Source organism: Mesoplodon densirostris, chromosome 17 (assembly GCF_025265405.1).
Source record: "Mesoplodon densirostris isolate mMesDen1 chromosome 17, mMesDen1 primary haplotype, whole genome shotgun sequence".
In the NCBI taxonomy this organism is placed as follows: domain Eukaryota; kingdom Metazoa; phylum Chordata; class Mammalia; order Artiodactyla; family Ziphiidae; genus Mesoplodon; species Mesoplodon densirostris.
In genome coordinates, this window is record NC_082677.1 from 11,022,435 (window position 1) to 11,048,751 (window position 26,317).

General features: G+C 32.9%; 1 protein-coding gene across 1 annotated transcript in view; it reads left to right on the plus strand.

The window, feature by feature from the left end:
- Positions 1-26,317, plus strand: part of NBEA (neurobeachin) — a 610,373-nt gene that overhangs the window by 77,696 nt on the left and 506,360 nt on the right. Inside the window, exons 7-10 of the mRNA XM_060080316.1 lie at positions 4,734-4,853; positions 6,354-6,500; positions 16,875-17,072; positions 17,695-17,828. Of these exons, the coding sequence (XP_059936299.1) occupies positions 4,734-4,853; positions 6,354-6,500; positions 16,875-17,072; positions 17,695-17,828 (599 nt within the window). The remainder of the gene's footprint in view (positions 1-4,733; positions 4,854-6,353; positions 6,501-16,874; positions 17,073-17,694; positions 17,829-26,317) is intronic.

The window sequence follows — 26,317 nt, forward strand, 5'->3', positions numbered from 1 at the left end:
ACTTTTCTTAAGGGAGATTCAGCTGATCCTAGCAGCCCTGAATCTTGTTTCCTGAGATTGAAGGTTTCACTAAATTCAGCTTCGTCAGTAATGCTGGCTTCAAGGAGAGGGATGTTGCTCTCCTGTTAATGTTTTGACCCATGAAATATACCTTTGCTTATGTCCGCTAGAATATGGATATTCAGAGACCAAGTTGAAACGTACTTTTAAAAGTCTGTTTAAAGGTAAAGAATAACAAGAGGAAATGCAGAGAAATATGCAACTGTATCATTAGATATATAGATATAATTCACTCATTATCAGCTGGGATTTACTAGAAAGATCTTTCTTTTGTTTACCGGACTCCATCTTCTGCCACAGTAACCAAACATTTGAAAGTCCAGAGTCTAAAAAAACAAGGGACAGAAGTATAGTTCTCCATATATACACTAATATGTATAAGATGGATAACTAATAAGAACCTGCTGTATAAAAAAAATAAGAAGTATAGTTCTCCTTCCCACATGTTTAAGGCCTGGTCCCCCTTCCAGGTTCAAGGGTCTTTCTTGGATATAGAGCAGTGGTTTTGTTCACCTTCTTCAGGGCATACTCTACCCCTTATCCACAGGAACAACCATAACAGATTTGATGAGCCCATATAAGGTGGTGAGAATGCTTCATTTCTTTTTCTTTCTTTTTTGTTTGTTTGCTTGTTTGCTTATGATCCCATGTGTATTGTGCCACATACTGAAGAAAATACTATTTTGGAGGGGGTTTTCAAATATATAGTTTTATTTTTACATGAGTCTAATAAAAATCTTTCTCTTATGTAAGGGATAGTTTAATAATTATTTCTATTAAAGAACATCAATTTAACAATAATTCATTAATATATACTTAGAAAATAGCTTAAAAGCAATGATTCTAAATAAATTTATACATTAGAATGGGAATTATTTTTTTCTTGATACAAATCCCACTTTTTTTCATATAAATCTCGTTGCCTCTCCTCTAGAAATTCTGATGTATTAGATTTGGGATGCTACCCAGACAGAGTTTGCCAAATGTGCCAAATTATTTAGAATTTTAGTGGAAGCTTGTTAGAAATACAGATTCGTGGAATTATCATTTTCATGTCAGGAATATGAGTTTTTAACAAATGCTCTAGGTGATTTTTCTCATCAGACAAGTTTAAGAAACAGTGGTTTAAAGAGTATAAATAAGAAAACTTAGCATCAAGTTAAGGATCAAATAAAGTTGCCATTAACTAAAAAAAGCAATTCAACCCCTTTGTTCTCTCCCTCCCTCTCTCTCTCTCTCTCTCTCTCTCTCTTTCTCTCTCTCTCCCTCTCCCCCTCTGTCTTTACATTTTTCCCCTTTGAGAAATGCATTCCCAGTTGTAATAGGTCTCTCTCTATATATCTTGTTAGGAGCAGGATCAGGGAGTTATGTGGGTTTTGAAAGGCCTTCTGTAAAGATTTTTATAAACCTTGAAAATCATTAGTATTTGATTTTACTGTTTCATTATTCGAGATAATTCCATTTTTTATTTTTTTCCCTTTCTTTAGCTTTTTCAGGGTATACCCTAGCTAAGTTGTTATCCTTCCTAATAAGGGGTTTAGCTAGACTATCAAAAAGTGCTTTCCTAGTGGTACCACTTAATCAGATGTTTGACCTTGTGAAAGTGAATGTATACAATTAGCACATTACCTACTATGTAGTAAATTTACTCAATGCATGTTAGCTACAATTGATATTTGTATAAATATCATATTACATTTTTCTGATGAATTCTTAATATGCATCCTTTTTTCTTGTTCCTGTTGTTGTATTTCTTTTATAGATCTATTTTTGAGTTTCAAACTAAATGTAGACCTCAACATACATGTATAATATCAGTATGCATATATAGTCTCCAAGTTTACTCCTGTTTCCTTCAGTCAAAAAAATATCAAGTCAAAACTTGGGCTCTTTTGACTTAAAAAGTCACTTGTCTGTTATCTGTAGAGTATCTTGATTTACTAAGGAAAGAGAATAGAAAGGTTAATTTTCCTATAAATAAGTACTCTTCGTTCTGAGATCAATTCATTCATTAAATTGTGTATTCATTTATTCACCCATTTAACCTTTTATGTTAGTGTTATGACCAAAAGCAAACTCTGTTTATAACTCCAAACTTAATTATCTGGCTAATAACTGGATAACTATATTAGTTATCTTAAGTTGATGGTACCACTACCCATTTAAGTGAAAAATTGGAAACCATCTTAGACTCCCCTTTTCTATATTAGCAGTTCCAGTCAGTTCTGTTAATTAGTTCCTGTCCCTGCTTTTTAAAATTACCAATGCCTTTGTCTTAGTGTAGGCTCCTATGGTTTTCTTACCTGGACTTCTGCTGTGGTTTTCATTTATCTTCATCCACACTTGCCTAACTGCCCCACTTCCTTACTTTTGCCAGTTATGTTCCTAAACTATGGAGATGATCATTTCACTTTCCTGCTCAAAATTCTTTAGTTATACCACATTATGCAAAAAGTAAAGGCTGATGACAAAAGGGGAACTATGGGTCTCTTTATGATCTGGTCTTTGTCTATTTTGCCTGCCACACCTGAACACTGAGAAAAGTTTTGTCAAACCACTGTGCTCCATGTACTATATTAAGTTTCTTCTGCCTGGAATGTTTCCCCCTTGTTTACTCAACTGTTCTATTCATCCTTCAGGTTTAGTCTTAAGCTTTATTTTACTCTTTTAGTGAACTCTTCTCGGTTAGCCTTCCTTCTCTGTCTTTCCTTTCTACCTACCCTCAGTCATTACATCTTTTGCTCACATATGTGTAATTTAGGTATTATCCATTGTTTTATAGTTGTTTTCATGTTTGTTTCTCTAATGAAACCTCCTTTAGGCTGTATATGTTACATTTCTTTATGTGCCTACAATCTGGGGGACACTTGCCATGAAGTAGGCCCACAGTAAGTTCTTTGAATGAACGACTTTGAGGAGTAAATATCAATTTTATCAGAAAAAATCTCATAATGAAGAAATAGTAGATAAAAAATAAATAGAAATATAGTCCGTGGTGTCTTATTTATGGGTATCAGATATGTATTAGGAACAGTTTTTCATAATTTTCATATATTATCTTAAAATTGTCTTTGGGCAACAGAAAATACCTTTCTATTAATAGACATTTATTTATGTCTATTGTATTTAGACACTTAAAATTTCTAAAAATTTTATTCCAAAATATAAAGATTGTATCTCCTGTTTTACCCAGATAGCATTCTGGTTGAAATTTTTTAAACTCAGTGAGTGTTAGAGAGGTAAATTTTAATTCTTACACATGTAAACTTCAATAAGATTTTTCTTAAATTTATTTTAAGCTCAGTTTCTTGATAATTTTATAATATTTAGAAACATGAGTCACTAAATGACCAACTTTGAAGATTTTCTTCTAATTTTAATCAGGTCCAACATATATGTTACTTTCAGGTCAGGTGAAAGCCTCAGTTTGCAATAAATTAAGGATGATCTAGAATAAAACAGCTTTAAAACAGACGTGTTTTAGGGGTTAAATGGTTTGACCTGACTTTTTTTTTTAATGTAATTGAGGAAAAGTGTTACTTGTATTACTGTCTTCTGTGAGTTGTTCAGTGCACTATTTTTATTTTCTAAATCAAAATGAATAAAATTAAATTTTGTTCAAAGTATTTCAGATACCTTGAAATGATTAATATTTTAGTGGTTAAGAATTACTCTTATGACTTTATATTATGTAAAATATGTATGAAATAAATTGAATAGTGCTTTTAACTGAAGAACAAACTTTGTACTTTATATTTTTGTGTTTTGGGGGAAAACTAGTCTAAATCTCTCTTAACTGATGAAAGCATAATTGTTTAAATATCTGTAAATCATTTGTATTTTTCTATAGTTTAGAAATAATATTTCTATATTATCTGCATTAGGCTATTAACTCCAAAGAGGCCAAGGATTAGATCCACAAATTGTTATAGAACTGAAATCATCTCATATGAAAATAGACTTTAAAATGCTTTTTGTTGACACTGGTAACTATAAAATGAGAGCTGAGTATAAACTCATTCCTTGATTCTTAATTAATAGTCACACATTATTAAGTTAAATATAATTATTCCTGGATTTAATAATTCTAAATTGTGGAATTGAAATTATCTAAATCTTATTATAAATGTTAAATTTTTTTCCTTGACAGATTTCTCCTGACCGTGCAATCCAAAGTAGAACCCTAGGTTATTCTTAGTTTACACTGTTCTTATTTCCCCATAGTAATCATCATGATTTTTAATTCTGTATTTGTTTACTTGTCTAATGTATGGCTCTTCCACTGCTCCATAAATTCCAGAAGAGCTTGAACCTATGGTCTGTCTGTAAAAACTGGGTATTTGCAGTGCCTGGCACAATGCAAATGTTATTAAATGAATGAGCATAAATATAATTGTATTTCCACAATTTTTGGATCTTGGTATAGTGGAAGGAGTGTCAGTCCAGAGCTGAAAGGGTTCTCACTCCGTCTCCATCACACATTTATTCTTTATGAGTCATTTTTGTCACTGTAAAATGAGAAATGGGAAAGGGAACTTGAAAAAATGCTAGTGGATGATCATTAATATTCCTTCAAGCAATTTTTTGTAGTGTGGGATAAATGTTATGGTTGCTTTTAAACAGTAATAACTAAACATTACATATTGATATTCTAATTTTTTTTTTCATTTAAGTGGTACATGATCAGCATTGTCCACATTTACAATCGATGGAGGAACAGTGAAATTCGGTGTTATGTTAATGGACAGCTGGTGTCCTATGGTGATATGGCTTGGCATGTTAACACAAATGATGTAAGTTTTTATTTATCTGTATTTTAATGTATTTGAGTGTTTGATCTATCACTGTTTATAACATGAATTGAATAATAAAATAGTTTGGTAGAAACAATAGTTTTACTTTGAAATTTTTTTCTATTAAGTGAACTCTTGGTTTACTTTAGTATAATTAAATTGCTAAAAGATATGATTAATGATACAAAAAAAAAAAGGAAAATTGCTTGGCCAAATTATTATTAGGTCAAAAATATAAATGCAGTATTCTATTCTTTTCAGAATCTCAAGCATTAAAAGTTGTGTCTTATACCTTATTTTGATGGGAAAGCAAGACCTTAAACAGAATGAATAAGTATAACATGTGACTATTAGTTGGGTCACAGTCAATAAATATTTATGAGAATGATTTTTTTCAGAATTAGAATATTCACATGAAATTCTGCTTCATATTTGCCCTCCAAAGGGGACAGTCTTTTCTATTGCAGAGTGATTTTGTTGACTGTCATAACTCTGTAGTCATATTTTAAAAAAGTAAGGGAGAAAAGACTGATTTTTCACTTATTTGCAATAATATTCCAAGAAATGGAGGCCTGGACAATAACACATATACACACATACATTATGCAGTCAGTTCTTAATTTCCTATACTTTTAATTAAAGGTTGGGTATTTTATGAGGAGTCTCTTTCTTTCTACCTCATTCACAGTTTTTTGGTTATTTTATTGAGGCACCAAAGGGATTCCATACATATATAATGTCTTGCTTATCATTATTCCGGTGTAGAATAACCTGTGAGGTTGGGAGAACTGAACTGAACAGTGACTGCTTTCACTGGTCTGGATAGGTGGGGCCACGTATTAGGTGAGATTTAAGAAGTAGAGGTGGGAAGGGTCTTGTTAAGTGCTGTTTCTTAGGTGCTGAACTCCCCAGATGGAGAGCACTGTACCATGTGCTTTAGTCAGGAGATTTTGGTGATTATTGTTTATCTGATGCTGCATAGTTCCTACTCATGTAAGAGAAGGAAGTGATTTTTCTTTGTGTCCTTAAATTAGTGTAGAGAAATGTATCCATAGTGGAGAAATAAGGTAGAATTTTTAAAATTCAGTCCAATGTGTTTATGGTTAAATTTGGAATAGTCATTATGTTGATTCAGATGACTATCTATGGACAATTACAAATAATTACAGTTTTAAAATTAATTTTACTTTTGTAAATAAATAGTTATAAGCCCTTTTGCTTTTAACTATAGAATTTGGAAAGTTGGTCAGGCGATTATAGAGTAGGTGGTTATTGTTTGTTTGCTTGCCCATAAATATGAAACATTTGACTGATTAACTTTCCCTAAAAAATCTTTAGTTGGTTTTTATTATTTAAATACTCCATAGAGTCTTAATTGTTGCCTTCTTCTGCTATTATTGTTACGCTTTATGGTATTCCTGACAATTGAGGCAGGTATCCTTAAATATTTTGTCATTACAAAATAAAACATTTGATTTTTTTATGACTTTTTAAAAATAGAGCTATGACAAGTGCTTTCTCGGATCTTCAGAAACTGCTGATGCAAATAGGGTATTCTGTGGTCAACTTGGTGCCGTGTATGTGTTCAGTGAAGCCCTCAACCCTGCACAGATATTTGCAATTCATCAGTTAGGACCTGGATATAAGGTAGTAAAACCATCTTATTATAAATTCTATGGAAAGTTTTAGGTGTGAAATGTGATACAATATAATATATAGTGATAGACTTTCTTCAATGTGGTTTAAAAGTCATCTCTGTATTTTGGAACTGAGTTATTATTATATGTTTCATTTTGTTTCAAAGGTGCTTTTTCAGTTTTTAAGTATTTTCCCTTCATGAACTTCTTTTATTCTTTAGAATGTTTTCTAATGTTGAAGCTGTGGCTTTTCTTGACATAATTCTGAAATAATAAATTTTATAAAACCATATTGCTTAATGTGGTATTTGAAATCTCAAATTTTGAAATATATGAATTATATTATGAACATAAATAAATAAATAAAATTAAATAAATAAATAAATTCAGAACAACAACAACAACAAAAAACAGTTCAGGGAGGCCCCAGAAGCTTTAGGTTCATAAAAATTAAGTGATTTTTGTTTCTCTTGGTGGTGGAAAAATCTGCTTCCCTCTGTTACCTTTCATGAATTCATCCAACTGAAAAACACTCTTTTTTTTTTTTTTTTTTTTTAAATCAATTGGTACCCTTTAACTGGTTTCTTTTACTTCTGAGGATGACAATTAGAATTCACAAATAATCTTTTAAAACCTACTATCCAGTTTACAAAATTTCTTGCTTAATTAATTCATTTTTATTTTTATTTTTTTTATTTTTTATTTATTTTTTATTATTATTTTTTTTGTGGTACGTGGGCCTCTCACTGTTGTGGCCTCTCCCGTTGCGGAGCACAGGCTCTGGACGCGCAGGCTCAGCGGCCATGGCTCACGGACCCAGCCGCTCCGTGGCATGTGGGATCTTCCCGGACTGGGGCACGAACCCTCGTTCTCTGCATCGGCAGGCGGACTCTCAACCACTGCGCCACCAGGGAAGCCCAATTAATTCATTTTTAAAACATTCAACCTGACTTCTGATTTTGTCCATAATGGAATAACTGGTACTAGATGTGCCCTACCACTGTAAATCACTATGAAAATGGGCAAAATACACAAAGCGTCCGTTTTTAGACATTTGTCAGTATACATAGCACAGGCCCAAGATCCTTGAGAGGAGGAAAACATTTTGAGATGAGCTTGTTAATCACCCAGCTCTCTGGCTGGGGCTAATATTTTTATTGAGGTATAAAGGAGGTAGAAGCTAGGCATAGCCGGTTTGGCCTGCTGCTCTGAGGTACTGAAACAGCTGGAACTTGTGGGGCAGGGTATTGAAAAGGACCAATCTCTTGGGGTAGGGATAGAAGTCTTTGTCAGGGTTCCCGTGTTGAGATACTGTGAGCCGTGGGAGGAAAAAGATGTTACCAAGAGCAGAAGAGAGATCCCAGAGGTCACACAGTTGTTTGAGACTTTGGAGTATCGACCCAGTTAGAGAAGGTTTATGCCCACGTCCTCGGGTGCTCAGTAATTATTAAACAAATGAATGAGGGACTTCCTTGGTGGTCCAGTGGTTAAGACTCTGCCCTTCCACTGCAGGGGGCATGGGTTTGATCCCTGGTCAGGGAACTAGGATCCCTCATGCCACATGGTGTGACCAAAACCAAAACCAAAACAAACGAATGACACTAGTAGTGTAGACAATTCAGGGGTTTCCTCTACTAGATCGTAATTATTCACACATTTTCCCCATCAAATCATTTCTAAAAAGTGTATCTTTTATCATTCTATGATATTGATTGCTTTTGCAATTTAATTTTTAAAACTTTCAACCTACCAAAATATCCATTCTTCTGTGCAACTACATGCATGTTAAAAAAATATTTGGGGAGTTCCCTAGTGGCCTAGTGGTTAGGATTCCAGGCTTTCACTGCCGTGGCCCGGGTTCAGTCCCTGGTCAGGGAACTGAGATCCAGCAAGCTTCGTGGTGCAGCCAAAAAAAAAAAACAAAAACAAAAAAATAACTTTTCTTATATTAGAAGAATGAGTTACATAAAATTACTTGATATTTGTAAATGATTGCTTAATTTGGTATAAGTAGTTTATTAACATTATGTTTAATATTTCTCTTAGATATTGGTTTGTATTAGTGATGTTCAGTATTTGAAATATTGAAGTAATTATAGTGCTGGTACTTGGCACTTCTGCTAATGTGGTATATGTCATTGTTATAACTTTTTAAGATTTGATTGGTTGAGTCATTTTCAACTATGTTGAAGTCCTGACTTCACTTCTTGCATTGAAATACTCTATGTTAATCTATTTGCCCTTTGTTGGCATGCTTGTGACTGTAATCTTTTTTTTTTTTTCCTCTACATTCTTTGTTATCAGGATCTGGTAATAATGATTGTAGGGCATGTGATTGAATAAAATTCAATAATGTATTGAATAATTGTTATATTCAAGGAGCTGTTCTAAAGCTTTGGGGATTAAAAATGATTAAGCTTATACTTGATGAGAATAATTGTATCTGTAAATGTTGATAATGAAAAGTTGACATGTATACCACAAAAGAAACATAATGCAGATACTATTAACGTTTTGGGGAAGGATGATTAATTCCAGCTGCAGAAGATTTAGGAGCTCTTCATAGAGAAGGAAATTTTTCAGGGTTCTTGAAAAAAATAAATAATTGAGAGGGTGAGCAGGACGTGATGATAGAATGTGAGACAGTGGGCATGATTGAAGGGATAGAAGCAAGGGAGTGCCGGATGTGTGCATGGATTGATCCATAATCCAGCATGGCTTCATGGGAGAATACAGAGTAGATGGTGTAATGTATGGTAGAATGCGAGGGTGATCATCACAGGTTGAAACCAAGTTATTGAAGGTTTTGAATATCAAAACAATGAATTTGGATTTTCCAGTCATGTGGAATTATCAAAAAATTTGTAGCAAGAGAATGGTTTGATCCTATATATGTATTTTCCTTGAGTAGTTTGGAGATATTAAGAGTTTGGGGGGCCTCCCTGGTGGCGCAAGTGGTTGAGAGTCCGCCTGCCGATGCAGGGGATACGGGTTCGTGCCCCGGTCTGGGAGGATCCCATATGCCGCGGAGCGGCTGGGCCCGTGAGCCATGGCCGCTGAGCCTGCGCGTCCGGAGCCTGCGCGTCCGGAGCCTGTGCTCCGCAACGGGGGAGGCCACAACAATGAGAGGCCCGCATACCGCAAAAAAAAAAAAAAAAGAGTTTGAATGATTATTTTTTAATGAATTCAGATGGATTATTTATTCGTTTTGAGGAGAAAATCATTGTACAATGTACAAGTGGCAACATTCTCTTAATTATACATCAGGAAATATGATTCCTTGAATATTGGAATGTCATTACTATGTTAATATCAGCATCATTTGTCCCATAATGATTCTGGGGAAAGCAATAGCTTTTGTCAAATATATATTATTCTAACATAAATTCAGTGAAAAAATGGCTATATTCTTGACATTGGTGAAGTTTTCAGAGATTAGTGTTAGAAAAATAACATGCCTCTGCTCATATAACAATTAGATAAACTTAGTTTTTTTGAGTTTAGCAGTGTTGTGGCACATTTTCTCATATTTGTGTTAAGTAATTCTAGTTTGGGTAATTAAAGTTCTGCTCAATGAGACTTTGCCTCATTAGCAACTATGTCAGTAATCTGAATTACACTGTCGTCAGTGCAATATGCCATTACCATAACATTTATGGTAAATGTTTTATGAGTAACATTTAAAAAAAAAGTTAACAAAGAAAATGTATAATATTAAGTAGAAAAGGAAGTAGTGATAATAGCAGCTACCATTTTGCTTTAAAAGTACCAGGTATTGCTCATAGTGCTTTATTTATATTATTTTATGTATTGGGTGTGTAGCAGATGAGAGGCAGATAACTTGTGGGTGGTTATCTATAGGTGACAGAGTTGGGTTACAAACTCAAGTCTAATTGGTTTTGAAGTTACGGCTTTTAACTATATTGTACTGTACAGACAATACGGTATTTCTGTTTGTTTAAAATTTTTAAAGCTTTTTGTCCAGTTTTATTGAAATACAATTGATACATAACATTTCTTAGTTCAAGGTGTACAACATAATGATTTGATATATGTATATATTGCAAAATGATTTATCACAATAAGGCTAATTAACAAATCCATCACCTCACAAAGTTACAATTTTTGGTGTGTGTTAAGAACTTTTAAAATATGCTTTCCTAGGAACTTTCAAATATAGTATTGTTAGCTATAATCAACATGCTGTGTACTATATACCCATCATTTATTCATCTTATAACTAGAAGTGTGTACTTTTTGACCACATTCACCCATTTTTCCCACCCCCTCCCCCCTTGTCTCTGGCAATCACCAGTCTGTTCTCTGTTATCTAGAGCTCGATTTTTAGATTCCACAGATAAGCGATGTTTGTCCTTCTCTGACTTATTTCACTTGGCATAATGCCCTCAAGGTCCATCCATGTTGTTTCAAATTTCAAGATGTCCTTTTTTTATAGCTGAATACTTAATACCATCTTTTCTTTATTCACTCATCCATCAGTGGATACTTAGTTTGCTTCCATGTCTTGGCTATTGTAAATAACTTTGCAGTGAACATGGAGGTGCATATATCTTTTTGAGTTAGTGTTCTCGTTTTCTTCAGATAAATATCCAGAAGTGGAATTGCTGTATCATATAGAAGTTTTGTTTTTAATTTTTTGAGGAACCTCCATACTTGTTTCCATAGTGGATGCAATAACTCACTCATCAACTCTTAATTGAGCTTTCAAAGAAAACAAAGATGGTTATGCAAGTCTTTACCCATGATGGGCTGTTTAACGGGTAGAATAAGTAAACTGTCAGAGGTTTAGCAATATATAACAATAGGTTAGAGTCAATTTGAAATTTGTAAGCTGCTCTTGAAGCTCCACTGGGAATTCTAGGTGGTATAGCGTGGTGAACTGTGAAAATTGTCTAATTGTAGGCATCAATTAAATATGGTTGCCTCCAGCATGAATTCTGGTTACAAGCAGAGACTTTGGTGTATCTAAATCTTTGAAAAGAATTTCAGATTTAAATTCTTCAAAATTTTAGATATAACAGTGTGTGTGGTCTAAAAACAATTTTCATCTACTATTTGTAAAGTCTGTTTTACTATCTATGTTACTTACCTGCATTCTTCTCCAAAGGGTTGGATGCTTATATCTCTCTGTTAAAAACAGTAAATACGACAGCTCTTCAGAATTAGGAAGTCGTGTTATTTGATGCCCTCTCACTTTGACATGTTAACAGACAATTTGAGGATTATATAACATATTTAATGTTTTTACATGCTTCCTTTTTAGAGAAATTCTGAAATACATTTATTTATACTTTTAATTTCTATTTCCTAGACATTTTGATACTAATACTAATAATTAGTTTTTGTTCTATAAGCCAGGGGTCCCCAACCCCTGGGCCACAGACCGGTAGCCTTCCGTGGCCTGTTAGGAACGCGGCCGCACAGCAGGAGGTGAGCGGCGGGCTAGTGAGTGAAGCTTTATCTGTATTTACAGCCGCTGCTCATCGCTCACATTACCACCTGAGCTCCGCCTCCTGTCAGATCAGTGGGGGCATTAGATTCTCATAGGAGCAAGAACCCTACTGTGAACTGCGCATGCAAGGGATCTAGGTTGCGTGCTCCTTATGGGAATCTAATGCCTGATGATCTGAGGTGGAGCTGAGGCAGTGATGCTAGTGCTGGGGAGCGGCTGCAAATACAGACTATCATTAGCAGAGAGGTTTGACTGCACAGAGACCATAATAAATCAATTGCTTGCAGACTCATATCAAAACCCTATCAGTGAGTGGCAAGTGAAAACAAGCTCAGGGCTCCCACTGATTCTGCATTATGGTGAGTTGTATAATTATCTCATTATATATTACAATGTAGTAATAATAGAAATAAAGTGCACAATAAATGTAATGCAGTTGAATCATCCTGAAACCATTCCCCGACCCCTGTTCCATGGAAAAATTGTCTTCCATGAAACCGGTCCCTAGTGCCAAAAAGGTTGGGGACCGCTGCCATAAGCATAGAATTTTATTTAGGAAAATAAATTCTTAAAATATAGATTTATTTTGAAAGCTCATAAAAGGAGAGTTAACATTACATTTTATGTTTTAAATTAATATGGAAGACTGTAATCTTAGCATATTTTAAGCAAGCAAGTAATCTAATTTGCCATGTTTTTGCTGGTGTCACTTATATTTTAGGATACATTTTTAAATTTAAAATGCTTCATTATTAGTGAACACTGTAGCATGTTGTTTAGATTCACTATTTCATGCATTTCACTGTTGGGGCAAAAATTTGTGAGTAAACATTATTAATATGAATTCATGTTCGAAGAATGAATATCTGTTGCAGCTGAAAAGAATCAACCTATTAGCAATACCATATTTAAAGGATTCTTATTACACCAGCATAAAATCATTTAATGGGGCTATTTATATTTGATTTACTAATTGAAAAATAATTTTTGTATAAATTTGTCAGAAATGCCCATATTTTATTTTTAAAAATTACCAATAAGCAAAGTCTGTAATTAGGAAGCAAAATCTCCTCTAGGAAGCGGTGCTAAAATAAACAAAACAAAACAAAAAAACCTAAAACTGTAGCATCAGAATAATCTGATCGTTGGATACATGCTTCATGAGTAAAATGTTTTATAAGATACTTGGGGATAGTGTTAGGATAGACCTACCTTATATTGACTTATGCTTCATAATGAACAATATTTCTGGTGAAGCCATTAGATATTTCCCACTGACCCTAGCTACAACAAAACAATTGGAAAAGCAACAGTTATGGATGATAATCAAGATATCTGAAGTATGCACACCCGGTTCAAACCTTTTTGTGTAATCTTAATTCTTCAACTCATGATCTCATCTTTAGTTTGCTATATAAATTTCTCTACAGAACTTCCTTTTTTCTTTTTACTTTTTTGACTTTTAAAAATTAAGATATAATTGATATGTAACATTATATTAGTCTCAGATGTACAACATGATGACTGGATATTTGAATATATTGCAACATGATCACCACAATAAGTCTAGTTAACATTCATCACCATACATAGTTACAAAATTTTTTTCTTGTAATGAGATCTTTTAAAATCTATTCTTTTAGCAACTTTCAAATATATCATACAGTATTGTTAACTATAATCACCATGCTCTGTATTACATTCCCATGATTTACTCATTTTATAACTGGAAGTTTGTACCTTTTGACCCCCTTCATCCATTTTGCCACCCCCCTCCTCCTTGTCTCTGGCAATCACCTATCTGTTCTCTGTATCTATGAGTTCATTGTTTTATTATTATTATTTTTAGGTTCCACACACAAGTGGGATCATATGATATTTGTCTTTTTCTGTCTGACTTATTTCACTTTGCATAATGCCCGTAAGGTCCATGAATGTTGTTGTAAATGGCAAGATATCATTCTTTTTTTTAATGGCTGAATAACGTTTCAATGTACATATATACCACTTTTTCTTTGTTCATTCATTTATCTGTGGACATCCTTGCCATTCTCTGCATTTCTGTACATCCTCACGAACATTTGTCATCTCTTGTTTTTCTGATGATACCCATTCTAACAGGAGTGGGGTGATACTTCACTGTGGTTTTGATTCGCATTTCTCTGATGGTTAGTGATGTTGAGCACCTTTTCATGTACTTTTGGGCCATCTGTGTCTTATGTCTTTTTCAGAAAAATGTCTGTTCACATCTTCTGCACATTTCTTAAATGAATTGTTTCTTTGTTGTTGAGTTGTATGAGTTCTTTTTATATTTTATATATTAACCCCTTATTAGATACATGATTTGCAAATATTCTCTCCTAGTTGGTAGGTTTCCTTTTCATTTTGTTGATGGTTTCCTTTGTTGCTGTGCAGAAGCTTTGTAGTTTGATATAGTCCCACTTGTTAATTTTTGCTTTTGTTGCCTTTGCTTTTGATGTCAAATTAAAAAAAAATCCTTAGTTTAAGGTAGCTCTGCTAAGCTAGAACATACGTTGCTCTTTTTCCAGTTGCTATTCCCATCATTTACACATTGCTTTTCTTAGTAAAATATCATCAACATAAGGAGGCATCACTTCTCTACTTGATTGTACTACAATTTGCTTTTGGGTTATCCACCTCCTGTAGTCTTTCATTATTTGGTCACCTTCCCCTGTGTCTCGATGTTCTGTATACTCTTCCCCCAAATTCCCTCAGCTAAATAATTTTATTTCTATAAATTAACTCATTTGTTTTACTCCTCTAAAATAATTAATTGTGCTTTTGATCATTGGCTCACAAAATAAGTCAAAATTCTAACATATTTGTGAAATTTTACTTTTAAAAGATTCAGTTAGAAACAAATGTTGGGATTGACATATACACACTACTATATATAAAATAGAGAACTAATAAGGACCTACAGTAGTATAGCTCAGGGAACTCTTCTCATTACTCTGTAGTAAGTCCCATACATACGAATGAGTTCCGTTCTGAGAGCTCTTTTGTAAGTCTGATTTGTTCATAAGTCCAACAAAGTTAGCCTAGTTACCCAGCTTACACAGTCGGTTATATAATACTGTACTGGAATAGGTTTATAATACTTTTCACACAAATAATCCATAAAAAAACAAACACAAAAAATAAAACATTTTTAATCTTACAGTACAATACCTTGAAAAGTATAGTAGTACAGTACAACAGCAGACATACAGGGGCTGGCATCGAGTGAACAGGCAAGAAGAGTTACTGACTGGAGGAGAGAGATGGTAGAGCTGAAGGATCGTCAACAATAGGAGATGTTTGCTTCCAGACATCCTGGGCTTGAAATAAAGATACTGTACTACTGTACTCTATATGGTACTGTACAGTAAAGTACACAAAAGCACAACCACTTGTAGAGGATGCACCCACGTGACGATGTACACCAGACATGTGAATTAACTTACGTGATTGGACATGTGAACACAGTTCACATCTTTGAAAGCTCACAACTTGAAGGTTCATATGTAGGGGACTTACTGCAATGACCTGTATGGGTAAAGAATCTACAAAAGAGCGGATGTAGGTATATGTATAACTGATTCACTTTGCTGTACAGCATAAACTAACACAACATTTTAAATCAAGTATACTCCAGTAAAAATTTTTAAAAATTAGCATCCAAAAAACCCCAATTTTAAACATTTTGAGCATTTATGATTTTACTGAAATACGTATTGAAATATTTATTTTACAGTACTAAGGCAACCAGTGACGAAGGCAGTCAGATGGATTTTATATTGCAGTATTATTACCTAATATAGTTAACTCATAATTTCATTAAAATATATATATATATTTTTTTTTTTTGCGGTACGCTGGCCTCTCACTGTTGTGGCCTCTCCCGTTGAGGAGCACAGGCTCCGGACGCGCAGACTCAGCGGCCATGGCTCACGGGCCCAGCCACTCCGCGGCATGTGGGATCTTCTCAGACCAGGGCACGAACCCGTGTCCCCTGCATCGGCAGGCCGACTCTCAACCACTGCGCCACCAGGGAAGCCCTAAAATATTTTTAAAAAGAATTTTTTGTTTCAATTTTCTATTGTAATTGTCATCTATTCTTTAGGGGTTTAACATGGCCATCGTGATTTTTTTGTGGAGTAGAATTGATATTCACTATCTTGATAAATTTTTTATAGTAAAGACATATTTTTGTTAATAAACATTTTTTTTAGTCTCAAATGATAACCATTATAGCCATTTCTATATTAGTAATTCATGTGCCAGCCATTACTTACTTCTATAAATACATTTGAAACTGTTAACAAGCAAAATTAAATTTATGTTATGAATTATTAAAGTAAAATCCTATTTACATTTAATATCATCTGGCTTTAAAATATTCTAATAAAATTATTTTATAAATAATCAAAAACTTAATAAAGATCAGCTTGTGCTTTGTGACCACCTAGAGGGGTGGAATAGGGAGGAAGGGTGGGAGGGAGACGCAAGAGGGAGAAGATATGGGGATATATGTATACGTATAGCTGATTCACTTTGTTATATAGCAAAAATGAACACCACTGTAAAGCAATTATACTCCAATAAAGATGTTATAAAAAAATAAAATAAGATAAAAACATTCCACACACACACAAAAATACTTAATAAAATGAGAATATGAAGATCTGAGCATGTTTATTAGCATAATAAAATTTAACTCATAGAACTGAAGTGAGAATAACAAAATAATATAATACCACTGACTAGTGCATGACACATGGAAGGGTCACAACAAATTGTTTATTATGTTTCTCTTCTTTAAATGTTTAAAATGTTTCTCTTCTTTAAAACTTGAGAGTTTTATTATGTTGCATTTAAAGAGTGTTTAATTTAGTTTTGTTTTTTCAGAGCACCTTCAAGTTTAAATCTGAGAGTGATATTCATTTGGCAGAACATCATAAACAGGTTCTGTATGATGGGAAACTTGCAAGTAGTATCGCATTTACATATAACGCTAAGGCCACGGATGCTCAGCTGTGCCTGGAATCATCACCAAAGGAAAATGCATCAATTTTTGTGCATTCCCCACATGCTCTAATGCTCCAGGTGGGTGAATAGTAGCTTAGTCTTCATGTTCTCATCAGCACTGTGTCTTTATTTTACATATTAAACATTGTTCATCTAGAAATCTCCAGTTGCTCTTTGTTTTCCTTTTTTGGCTTTCTAGTTCTTTGAATGATGTTTTTGCCTTCTACTTTTTTTTGGTAATATATTTTACCTTGGACTTGTCTCCTTAGTAGAAAATCTTTTTTTTCTGTTATATGTTCTATATCCTTTGAAGTAAAATCAGTGAATTAGCTAAATAGATAATTGCAGATATTAAAAAATACTTTGCTTTAAGAATGTATAACTCCCTAACATAAAAATTGCTTGAGTGTCTTTACATCCATGAGTCTCTTATTCTAAAATATATTTTGATTTAGAACTTCATATTTTCTTTGTAAAAATATCTCAACTTAAGATTTCAAATTTAAGTGATTAGCAAAGATATTGCAAACTTTTATTTTACATGTGTATCAAAATTATATAATTTTGATTTTTAAATTTTAAAAATAGATTTTAAAATGTCTATTTTATTTAATTTTCTTACAAAGTTGTTTGGAACGAGCAAATAGTGATAACATTATGCTTCAGAAAATGTAATAAACATTTTTGTTTTTGAACATAGGATGTAAAAGCTATAGTTACACATTCAATTCATAGTGCAATTCATTCTATTGGAGGGATTCAAGTGCTTTTCCCACTTTTTGCACAACTGGACAACCGGCAGCTCAATGACAGTCAAGTGGAAACAACTGTCTGGTAAGTTTTCTTTGAATATATAAGTTATGCCATTTTTTCCTCACTTAGATTATGCATGGTGCACTTGGTGTTGTGTAAATGTATTATAATACTGGTTTTTATCCTTGAGGTGCTAATAAAAGTTTCTTTAGGATTAAGGCAGATATATATTTACACAATGTAAAAAAGCCTGACACTTAGATTTTTATAACCACAAAGGAGTGACTTCCTTGATAATAAATGAAGAATTCTTACTAGGTGTAGCATAGTGATTATAATATGAAGTTGAGGAAAAGTGTTAGTCCTGACCTTACCCTTTGCAAATACCCATTGTTTGGATTGTCTGTGAAATCCTGTCAGATTAAATAAAATTACTACGGTAAAGTTTATTCTCAAGAATAGTATTTAATAACACATAATTTATATCTTAAATATTGGTATTATTCTATAATGCTAGTGTCATAAGACTAGCACAATATTAAGTGATATTAGCTATTTTTATATATAGATCATGTTTGAGAACCTAAATCTAACCAGTGGCATATCCATGTTTTATGTATTCAGAATCTTCTAATTAGATTGATTTCATGTGCAAATTTTATAGCTTCTCTTTTTTTTAAATTAAAAAATACCTCATGTATCAAACTCTGATTTAATCTTATATCTTAGAATCATGTATGTCATAAGTTAAATCTGAATTTTAATGGCTATCTGTGTACATTGCTATGTTTGGAGAATTTAAAGGGAAAATTATATAGGTAAACATTAATTTGGTTTACTAAATAGTAATATAGGAACGCTTCATTAGTATGTACACATATACATGAGATTCTTTATCGATCATCCAATTTTGAATTCGTAGAAAAACTAGTGAATGAAACTAAGATGGGAAAAATTTAAAGTCCATTGAAGTGTAACCTATGATTTTCTCCTATTAACTATTTAAATTAACTATTTACAAAATTCTGTCTTAGTGTTGCTAATAATATTATCCCTGTGTTGGGTCCATCTTTATGTAAAGTATAAATCTAAATATAAATGTGACCTGTACCTTTACAATAGTCAGCTGCCATCCATGGGTCATGCTTCTTTTATATCAAGATAATGTAGAGGTTGGAGTTTTGAAGTGAAAAGGAATCTTGAGGCCACGTCCTGCTGAGATATTACTTTGTTATAAGGTCTTAAATACTTTTATTGGGAGGCAGATCAGCTTAGTGGAAAAGTGAAACATTTAAATTCCAGTCCTAATTTAAATTCAAAATGTTTTGCTCTTTGTCATCTAAGTGAACTAGTATACATTATGATCAGTAATTTTAAACCTAGTAGGTGCTGTGAAAAGAAGTTACAGATGAAGTAGCAATTAGAGAACTCCATGTGTAATTTAAATATTTCATGTGAATTAAGTCCATAATTATTTTAACCTGAAGTATAATGTTTTGCTTTGTGTAGATAAATTAGAAAGATTATGCAGTTTGAGATGCTTTAACTAAAATGATTATAATAATTTATATCATCATGAGTAGTTATGATAAAATCTTAGTGATAAAACCATGTTTAACTCGTTATCTGGTCCATTCATCCAAGGCACATGGTTATTTTTCATTGCCTGTCTTTAAAACTCATTTTAGTGTTTATATTATATTTTGATATTTAAATTGTATTTATTTCATCATGGAGATAAAAGGCAGTGGAAGGGATCAGCTTTCTGATTTTGATTTTGATTTGTTTGTTTTTAGTTCTTTTATATCATTCATGTTATTTTTTCCATGTAATAACTAACTTTTTCAGTGATATATGTGTTCTTAGTTTATGGCCAATAGAAAACATATAATAAGAAGTGTACCACTTTCCTTTTCAGTAATAATACATACCCAATTTCAGCCCTACCCTGTGATTCACTTATGTGCTTCTTTGAATTCTTATCTAATACTTTTTCATTAATTGTTTCAAAGCCCTTGATGTCTGAGGTTGGCTCTTTAGTGGACAATTGTGTGTATCAGTCATTCAGTCTCTTGTTCGATTTAGTTTTGAGGGCCACCATTTTGGTGGTGATACTGTCTCAGTTTTTAAAATGTTAAAGGCAGATTTTTAAACGGGACGTCCCCCTCTACTTGAAGAACACAAATTCTTAGCTTTAGGGCAATGGTTGATAGAATTTCTTATTTTCTGGCTATATCTTAAATTCATATATATGAATGAGAACTTAAAATAGGATATGTTATCTTATTTTTAGTTAGTTTTAAACTCTTCGAGATGGATGAGAATATTTGAACTTTAAAAATCTTGGACAAAATTTTATGTACCTTTTCTGGAAAATCTTTTTGTATAATAAATACATGCCCCAAATTGCAATATTATCTAATTCTTGATTACTTTTGGCAGAAATTGAGCTGAACTCTAAAATAAGCTAATTCTTTGTGTTTCAAGCTAAAGCGTCTTAGTTTCCATACACTTCCCTCCACTCATTAGTCCCTGTTTATGAAACTTTTTATTGTTTATATAAGCCTCACCTCTGTTGGCACTACTTTATCGTTGTTCTAATCATTGATGAGTTTTACTGTATATAGGGGGCATAATATTAAAATAATTTATTGAAGGAATAATCTTATCTTCTGGAGCCTTTAAAAATAGGCTTTATTTGTGCAGGAGGAATTTTGTGGCTTTGTTTTATCATGAAAGCTACATGTTATAGTTGTTATATGTGTGGACTTTCAAGTCAGACAGACTTGGCTTCAAATCCCTTGTTTACTATTTATTATTTGCACAACTTTGAGTGTTATTAACTATTTTGTGTTTCAGTTTCTACCATTATAATAGAATAATATAGAATATTATATATAGAGAGAGAATAATAATAGCTCACTGGATTTTTTAAATTAAATGCAATAAAATGTAGATTGACATACATGCTGGTTTTGTTATTATGATGACAATGGGTTAGGTAATCTAGATTATCTCTAATACTACAGTTTTATATTTTAAAATATATATCATCAATCATAGAGACTGATTGTTATAATAGGGGCCGTGTTACTTTATATTTGAAATGTTCCACCAATAATGTTATTTATAATGGAGAATTACTTATTTAAGTTATGAAGTAGGACTTATATTTTGAATTTCAGTTGTAGTGATGAAAACTGATTGTGAACCATCTATCTATTTTCTAGATATAGTGGTTTAAAACTGAGGAATGTGTTAACTCAACTTTCAAAGTCAGTACCAAGTTAAAAAAAAAAGCTTTCAAGGGTTTAAGATGATTTTTCTTTAGCTGGATTTTGTAGCTACCCCATTAGTATTTAAATCTCCAGGAATAACACTTTTTATTGCTTTTTCTTTTAACATGTAGTTTAGCCTTTGTGAAACAAACGAACAAAAAATGAACCACAAAAGGAATAAATGTTATTGAACTGAGTTAAGTAGCTTGTGGCAACACATACAGTATTTTTAATGTAATTTTGTTTTGAATAAGTAAATAATGCCAATATGTAGTTGTTATAGTGATTTCAGACTATTCATAATGATTCTCAAGCACCATGATCATCTTGACTAATTCTGCCAAGTGATGAAAGCTGTTTGGAAGTTTTATCATTCCTCAGGGATTAAAACTATTTTATATTGGACTGGTCGATCGATCTCCCATTCTGTCCAGCGATCATTGAGAGCAATAATTAAACAAATTACTTTTCACTAGACATTTAGTAAATATTTATTTAATGTATAAATATGAACAAGTGCTTAATAAATGATTTCAAGAAGTATAACTCCAATCTTGAAATAGTCATAGCTTTTGCATTTTGTGTTTAGGAATGACTCATTGAATTAGAAATTTCATTTTCCTTTGATTTGGATGATAATATACATTGACTGTAAATGTCCTGTCTTTCTCTGACTTGGCCCCAAAACCCCTTTTGTTTGAGTGTGTGTTTCTAAATTCTATAGATCATAGAAAACAAAAAAAATCTTCCTCATTTGTTTGACTTAGGAAGAATGTGCTTTGAAAAAAATATGTTTTCTGGCACAAGGTATAAATAGGTTTTTATATATCAAAGGATTAAAAATACACTGAGAGTAGTTCTCAAGCCTTCTTTTGGTGTCAGACTGAGGCTCAACCTAGTGTCCTATTATGTACTCTCTGTTCTTAGGTGATGGGGCTATCTGAGTGTATGTAGTAGTAGCACAAGGCATTTACTGAGTACTTACTGTGTGCCAGTAGCTGTTTGTAATCGTATTACCTCATTTTATCCTGTTCTGCTGATGAGAGAGATAAAAACTGAGTACCTTGTTGAAGGTCACAGAGATTTAAGTGGTAGATTAGGACCAGAATTCTAATTCTGAGAGCCTGATTCCAGAGCTCTCACTCTGAACTACCATGATTAACTCTGAGAATCACCTTTGCAAGCTATGGAATGATTTTAATACTGTAATGCCAACTTTATCTGATAGTAGTATGAATTAAAATAAGATAGAATATATAAACTGTGCATCACAGCAAGTGTCTGGTACATAGTAGGCACTTAATGAGTTTTCTTTATTTCCTCAGTAAATATTAGATTGTCCATTGATATGATGCAATTTTGTATTATTAAAATGTGTTTTTAATGCTGTTTTTTTTTTTTTTTTTTTTTTAATTTTTTTTTTTTTTGCGGTATGCGGGCCTCTCACTGTTGTGGCCTCTCCCGTTGCGGAGCACAGGCTCCGGATGCGCAGGCCCAGCGGCCATGGCTCACGGGCCCAGCCGCTTCGCGGCATATGGGATCCTCCCAGACCGGGGCACGAACCCGTATCCCCTGCATCGGCAGGCGGACTCTCAACCACTGCGCCACCAGGGAGGCCCTAATGCTGTTTTAACTCTGATAAATTTGTTAAATTAAAAGTCAACCACAAGTGATCATTTAAATTAATTCTTGTAATTGCATAAATATGTTTCTCAGGAAAGTATTCTTTTTGTTTCTAGTTATAATACAGGCTGTTTGATAGACTGCTTGATGGAATGTAAGCTATAAAAAATTTAGAAAATCCCATAAAGCATTTATGTCAATGATCCTATAATTAAGAATCCTCTTGTAATGTTAATATTATGACTCATTAATTAGTTTTGTGGGCTTAAATCCAGATTTCTTCCTAAAAGCTATCTTGCTAGCCAAAGTTATTCCAGTAACTATCTTGAATTTTATAGCCCTTTTAATAATTAAATTTTCATTATAAAGTCCTGATTAGCACCACTGTCATTTGTAAACCAACACAATTACCTGGAAATTCCAGCATTTCAGTGTCTAACAGCCCAAATTTCCCCTTACACTTCAAAGTGACATAAAAATCCTTTGTCTGTGTTTTCTGATTTTTAGTTCAGGGAAAAGTGACTATTATACAGCTAATGTCAAAAATTTCTACATATTTTCACCGAACTGACATAAAAAATGAAATGTGACTGCTTTTTGTAGGCTAAAGAAGTGAAATTAGTACTTGTTTGTAATGATTGTCTCCCTTGTGGAGGTTGTTGTTTGTATATGTAGAATATAATTATTATTAGTTTGGTTTCCAGAAGTATTTAAACATTTAAAAATACATATCTGTAGAATCATGTTCTCCTTATTTTCTTTATGTTTTTCGGGAAAATGTACATCTGTCACTTCTTTACATGCATATTTGCTATTTTGCCCTTTTTTTTAAGTTTACAAAATTAGTAATGAAAGTATTCTTTGACATGAAACAGACACAGAAAGTATATTTGACATATGTATACCACTACTTCTATTAAAGGAGGAAAACCAAATAATAATTTTTTTTTAGTGAGGTTTAACTAGAGTAAAATGCAATGTATATTGAATTCACTGTGCAAATAAATCCATAAATAAAAATTAAAATACAGTATTCTGCCTGAAACATAGGGAAATTATAGTATAGTGTTCAAATAGCTTTCTCTTCTTTGTCAGCCAAGTTCTTTTTACTCCATGGATCCTTTACAGAAGATATCTGATAATAAAGTTTATGGTACATCTGACAATTTAATGAGTTTGTTAGCTGTCAACAAAAAAGGACATTTTGTTTCTTGTAAACTTATGACTTCTGATTCATTGACTTTCCAAATAAGCTATTTTTTATAGTCCATTTTAAAGTGTTTTTCATAATAAGTGATTGCTTTTCTACAAAAATTCCTCCATAAAAAGTTTCCTTTAAATTTAGTGAAATCTGTTTTTAATGCTGTATTAGTTTGTGCTGTTTCAATTTTCAACACATAATTTTGCTCTGTGCATTTTCCCTGCCATAAAGGAAGGCTTCTGCTTTATCTTTGACCAAAAACAAACAAACAAACAAGGCATTGTTTTGGCAAAAGGGTAACTACAAATTATTAGTTGCAGGAATTTGGGCAACCATGGACACATCTTTACTGAATTTGTTGCCTTAATTTTCCTCTAGTTTGCATATCAACATTCTCTGTCCTTAAATATTTTAATGATACTTTGTAACTGAAGGTGTTGTTATTTTATGCATGGAATAGCATTTATTTCTTTAACTCTTCTATGTCTTTACGTTGCTTTTGAAAATAATAAGGTAAATTGCTTCATTTATTTTGTTTTTATGATATTCATACAGTCTAAATCTGAAATAAGTATTATTTGCATTTATGAGGAACATTGCCATATGCCCGAATATTCACAGTTCATCCTCAGAAGCTCAGAATATTTCTGATGGGAATTGAGTATAAATCTCTCAAGTGTTTATGCTCTCTTCCCTTTCTCTTCCCTGAATGCAGTGAGTGGAATCTTCAATAAAAGAATTAATAAGGCATCATCAGGAAATTCTAGTTAATTTAGTATGGTAATTTTTTGAAAGTTTTTTTTTTTTTTGATGTGGACCATTTAAAAAGTCTTTATTGAATTTGGTACAATATTGCTTCTGTTTTATGTTTTGGTTTTTTGGCCACGAGGCATGTGGGATCTTAGCTCCCCAACCAGGGATCGAACCCACACCCCTGCATTGGAAGGGGAAGTCTTAACTACTGGACTGGCAGGGAAGTCCCTAGTATTATAATTTTACTGGCCTTTATTTATTTTATTTTGTTTCTGGGTTTATGGTCTTACTACCTAGCTGGACAACACCCAGAGCATTTTCTGTCGCAGCTTTCTATTTAGGCTCATATACCCAAACTCAAACTCAACCTTCTCCAAATAAAAACTCATAACTTTCTCTTCTGCACATTTTCTATCACTTTTGACATTCTTTTTATTTTTAAATTTTTAAATTAATTTTTATTTTTGTTGAAGACTATTTTTTAGAGCAGTTTTAGGTTTGCAATAAAATGGAAAGGAATAAATAGATTTTTCATATACTCCCCCTCTTCACACATACATATCCTCCCCTATTATCAACATCACTCACCAGAATCATATATTTTTTAAACAAGGATGAACATAAATCAGTAGATCATAATCACTTAAAGTCCATAGTTAAGAGTTCACTCTTGATATCATACTTTTTATAAGTTTGGACAAAAGTATAATGCCATATATCCATCATTATAATATCATAAAAAATATGTTCACATCCCTAAATATATTTTGTGTTCTACCCTTTCACACTGCCCCCAGGCAACCACTGATCTTTTTATTGTCTCCATAATTTTGCCTTTTCAAGAATGTCATATAGCTGAAATCATACAGAATGCAGCTGTTTCAGATTGTCTCCTTTCACTCAGTAATATGCAATTAAAGTGCCTCCATGTCTTTTCATGGCTTGATAGCTCATTTCTTTTTAGCGCTGAATAATATATATTCTAATATCTAAATGTACCAGTTTATTTTTCCATTCACCTACTGAAGGACATCTTGGTTGCTTCCAAGTTTTGGCAATTAAGAATAAAGCTTCTATAAATATCTGTGTGCATGTTTTTGTGTGGATATAAGTTTTCAACTCCTTTGGGTAGATACAGAGTAGCATGATTGCTGGCTGGATTATATGGTAAAAGTATGTTGAGTTCTGTAAGAAACCCCCAAACTGTCTTCCAAAGTGGCTGTACCATTTTCATTCCCAGCAGCAGTGAATGAACTAATAGATTATTAGTTTCTTGTCAGTTATTTCAGATTTTCTACATAGACAGTCATGCTGTTTGTAACCAAAGACAGTTTTATGTCTTCTTTCCCAATCTGTATGTATTTTATCACACTACCAAGGACTTTCAGTGTCATGTTGAAAAGGAGTGGTGAGAGGGGACATCCTTGCTTTGTATCTGATCTTAGTGAGAAAACTTTGAGTTTTTCATCATTAAGTATGACGTTAGCTGTAGGTTTTTTATAGATAGTCTTTATCAAGTTGAGAAAGTTTCCGTTTGTTCCTAGTTTCCCGAGAGTTTTTTATCATGAGTGGCTGTCGGATTGTGTCAAATGCTTTTTCTTCATCTGTAGATGTGAAAGTGATTTTTCTTTTTTAGCCTATTGCTATCTTGAGCCAGCCTTGCATACTTCGGATAAATCCCATTTGGTTGTGGAGTATAATTCTTTTTGTCTTGT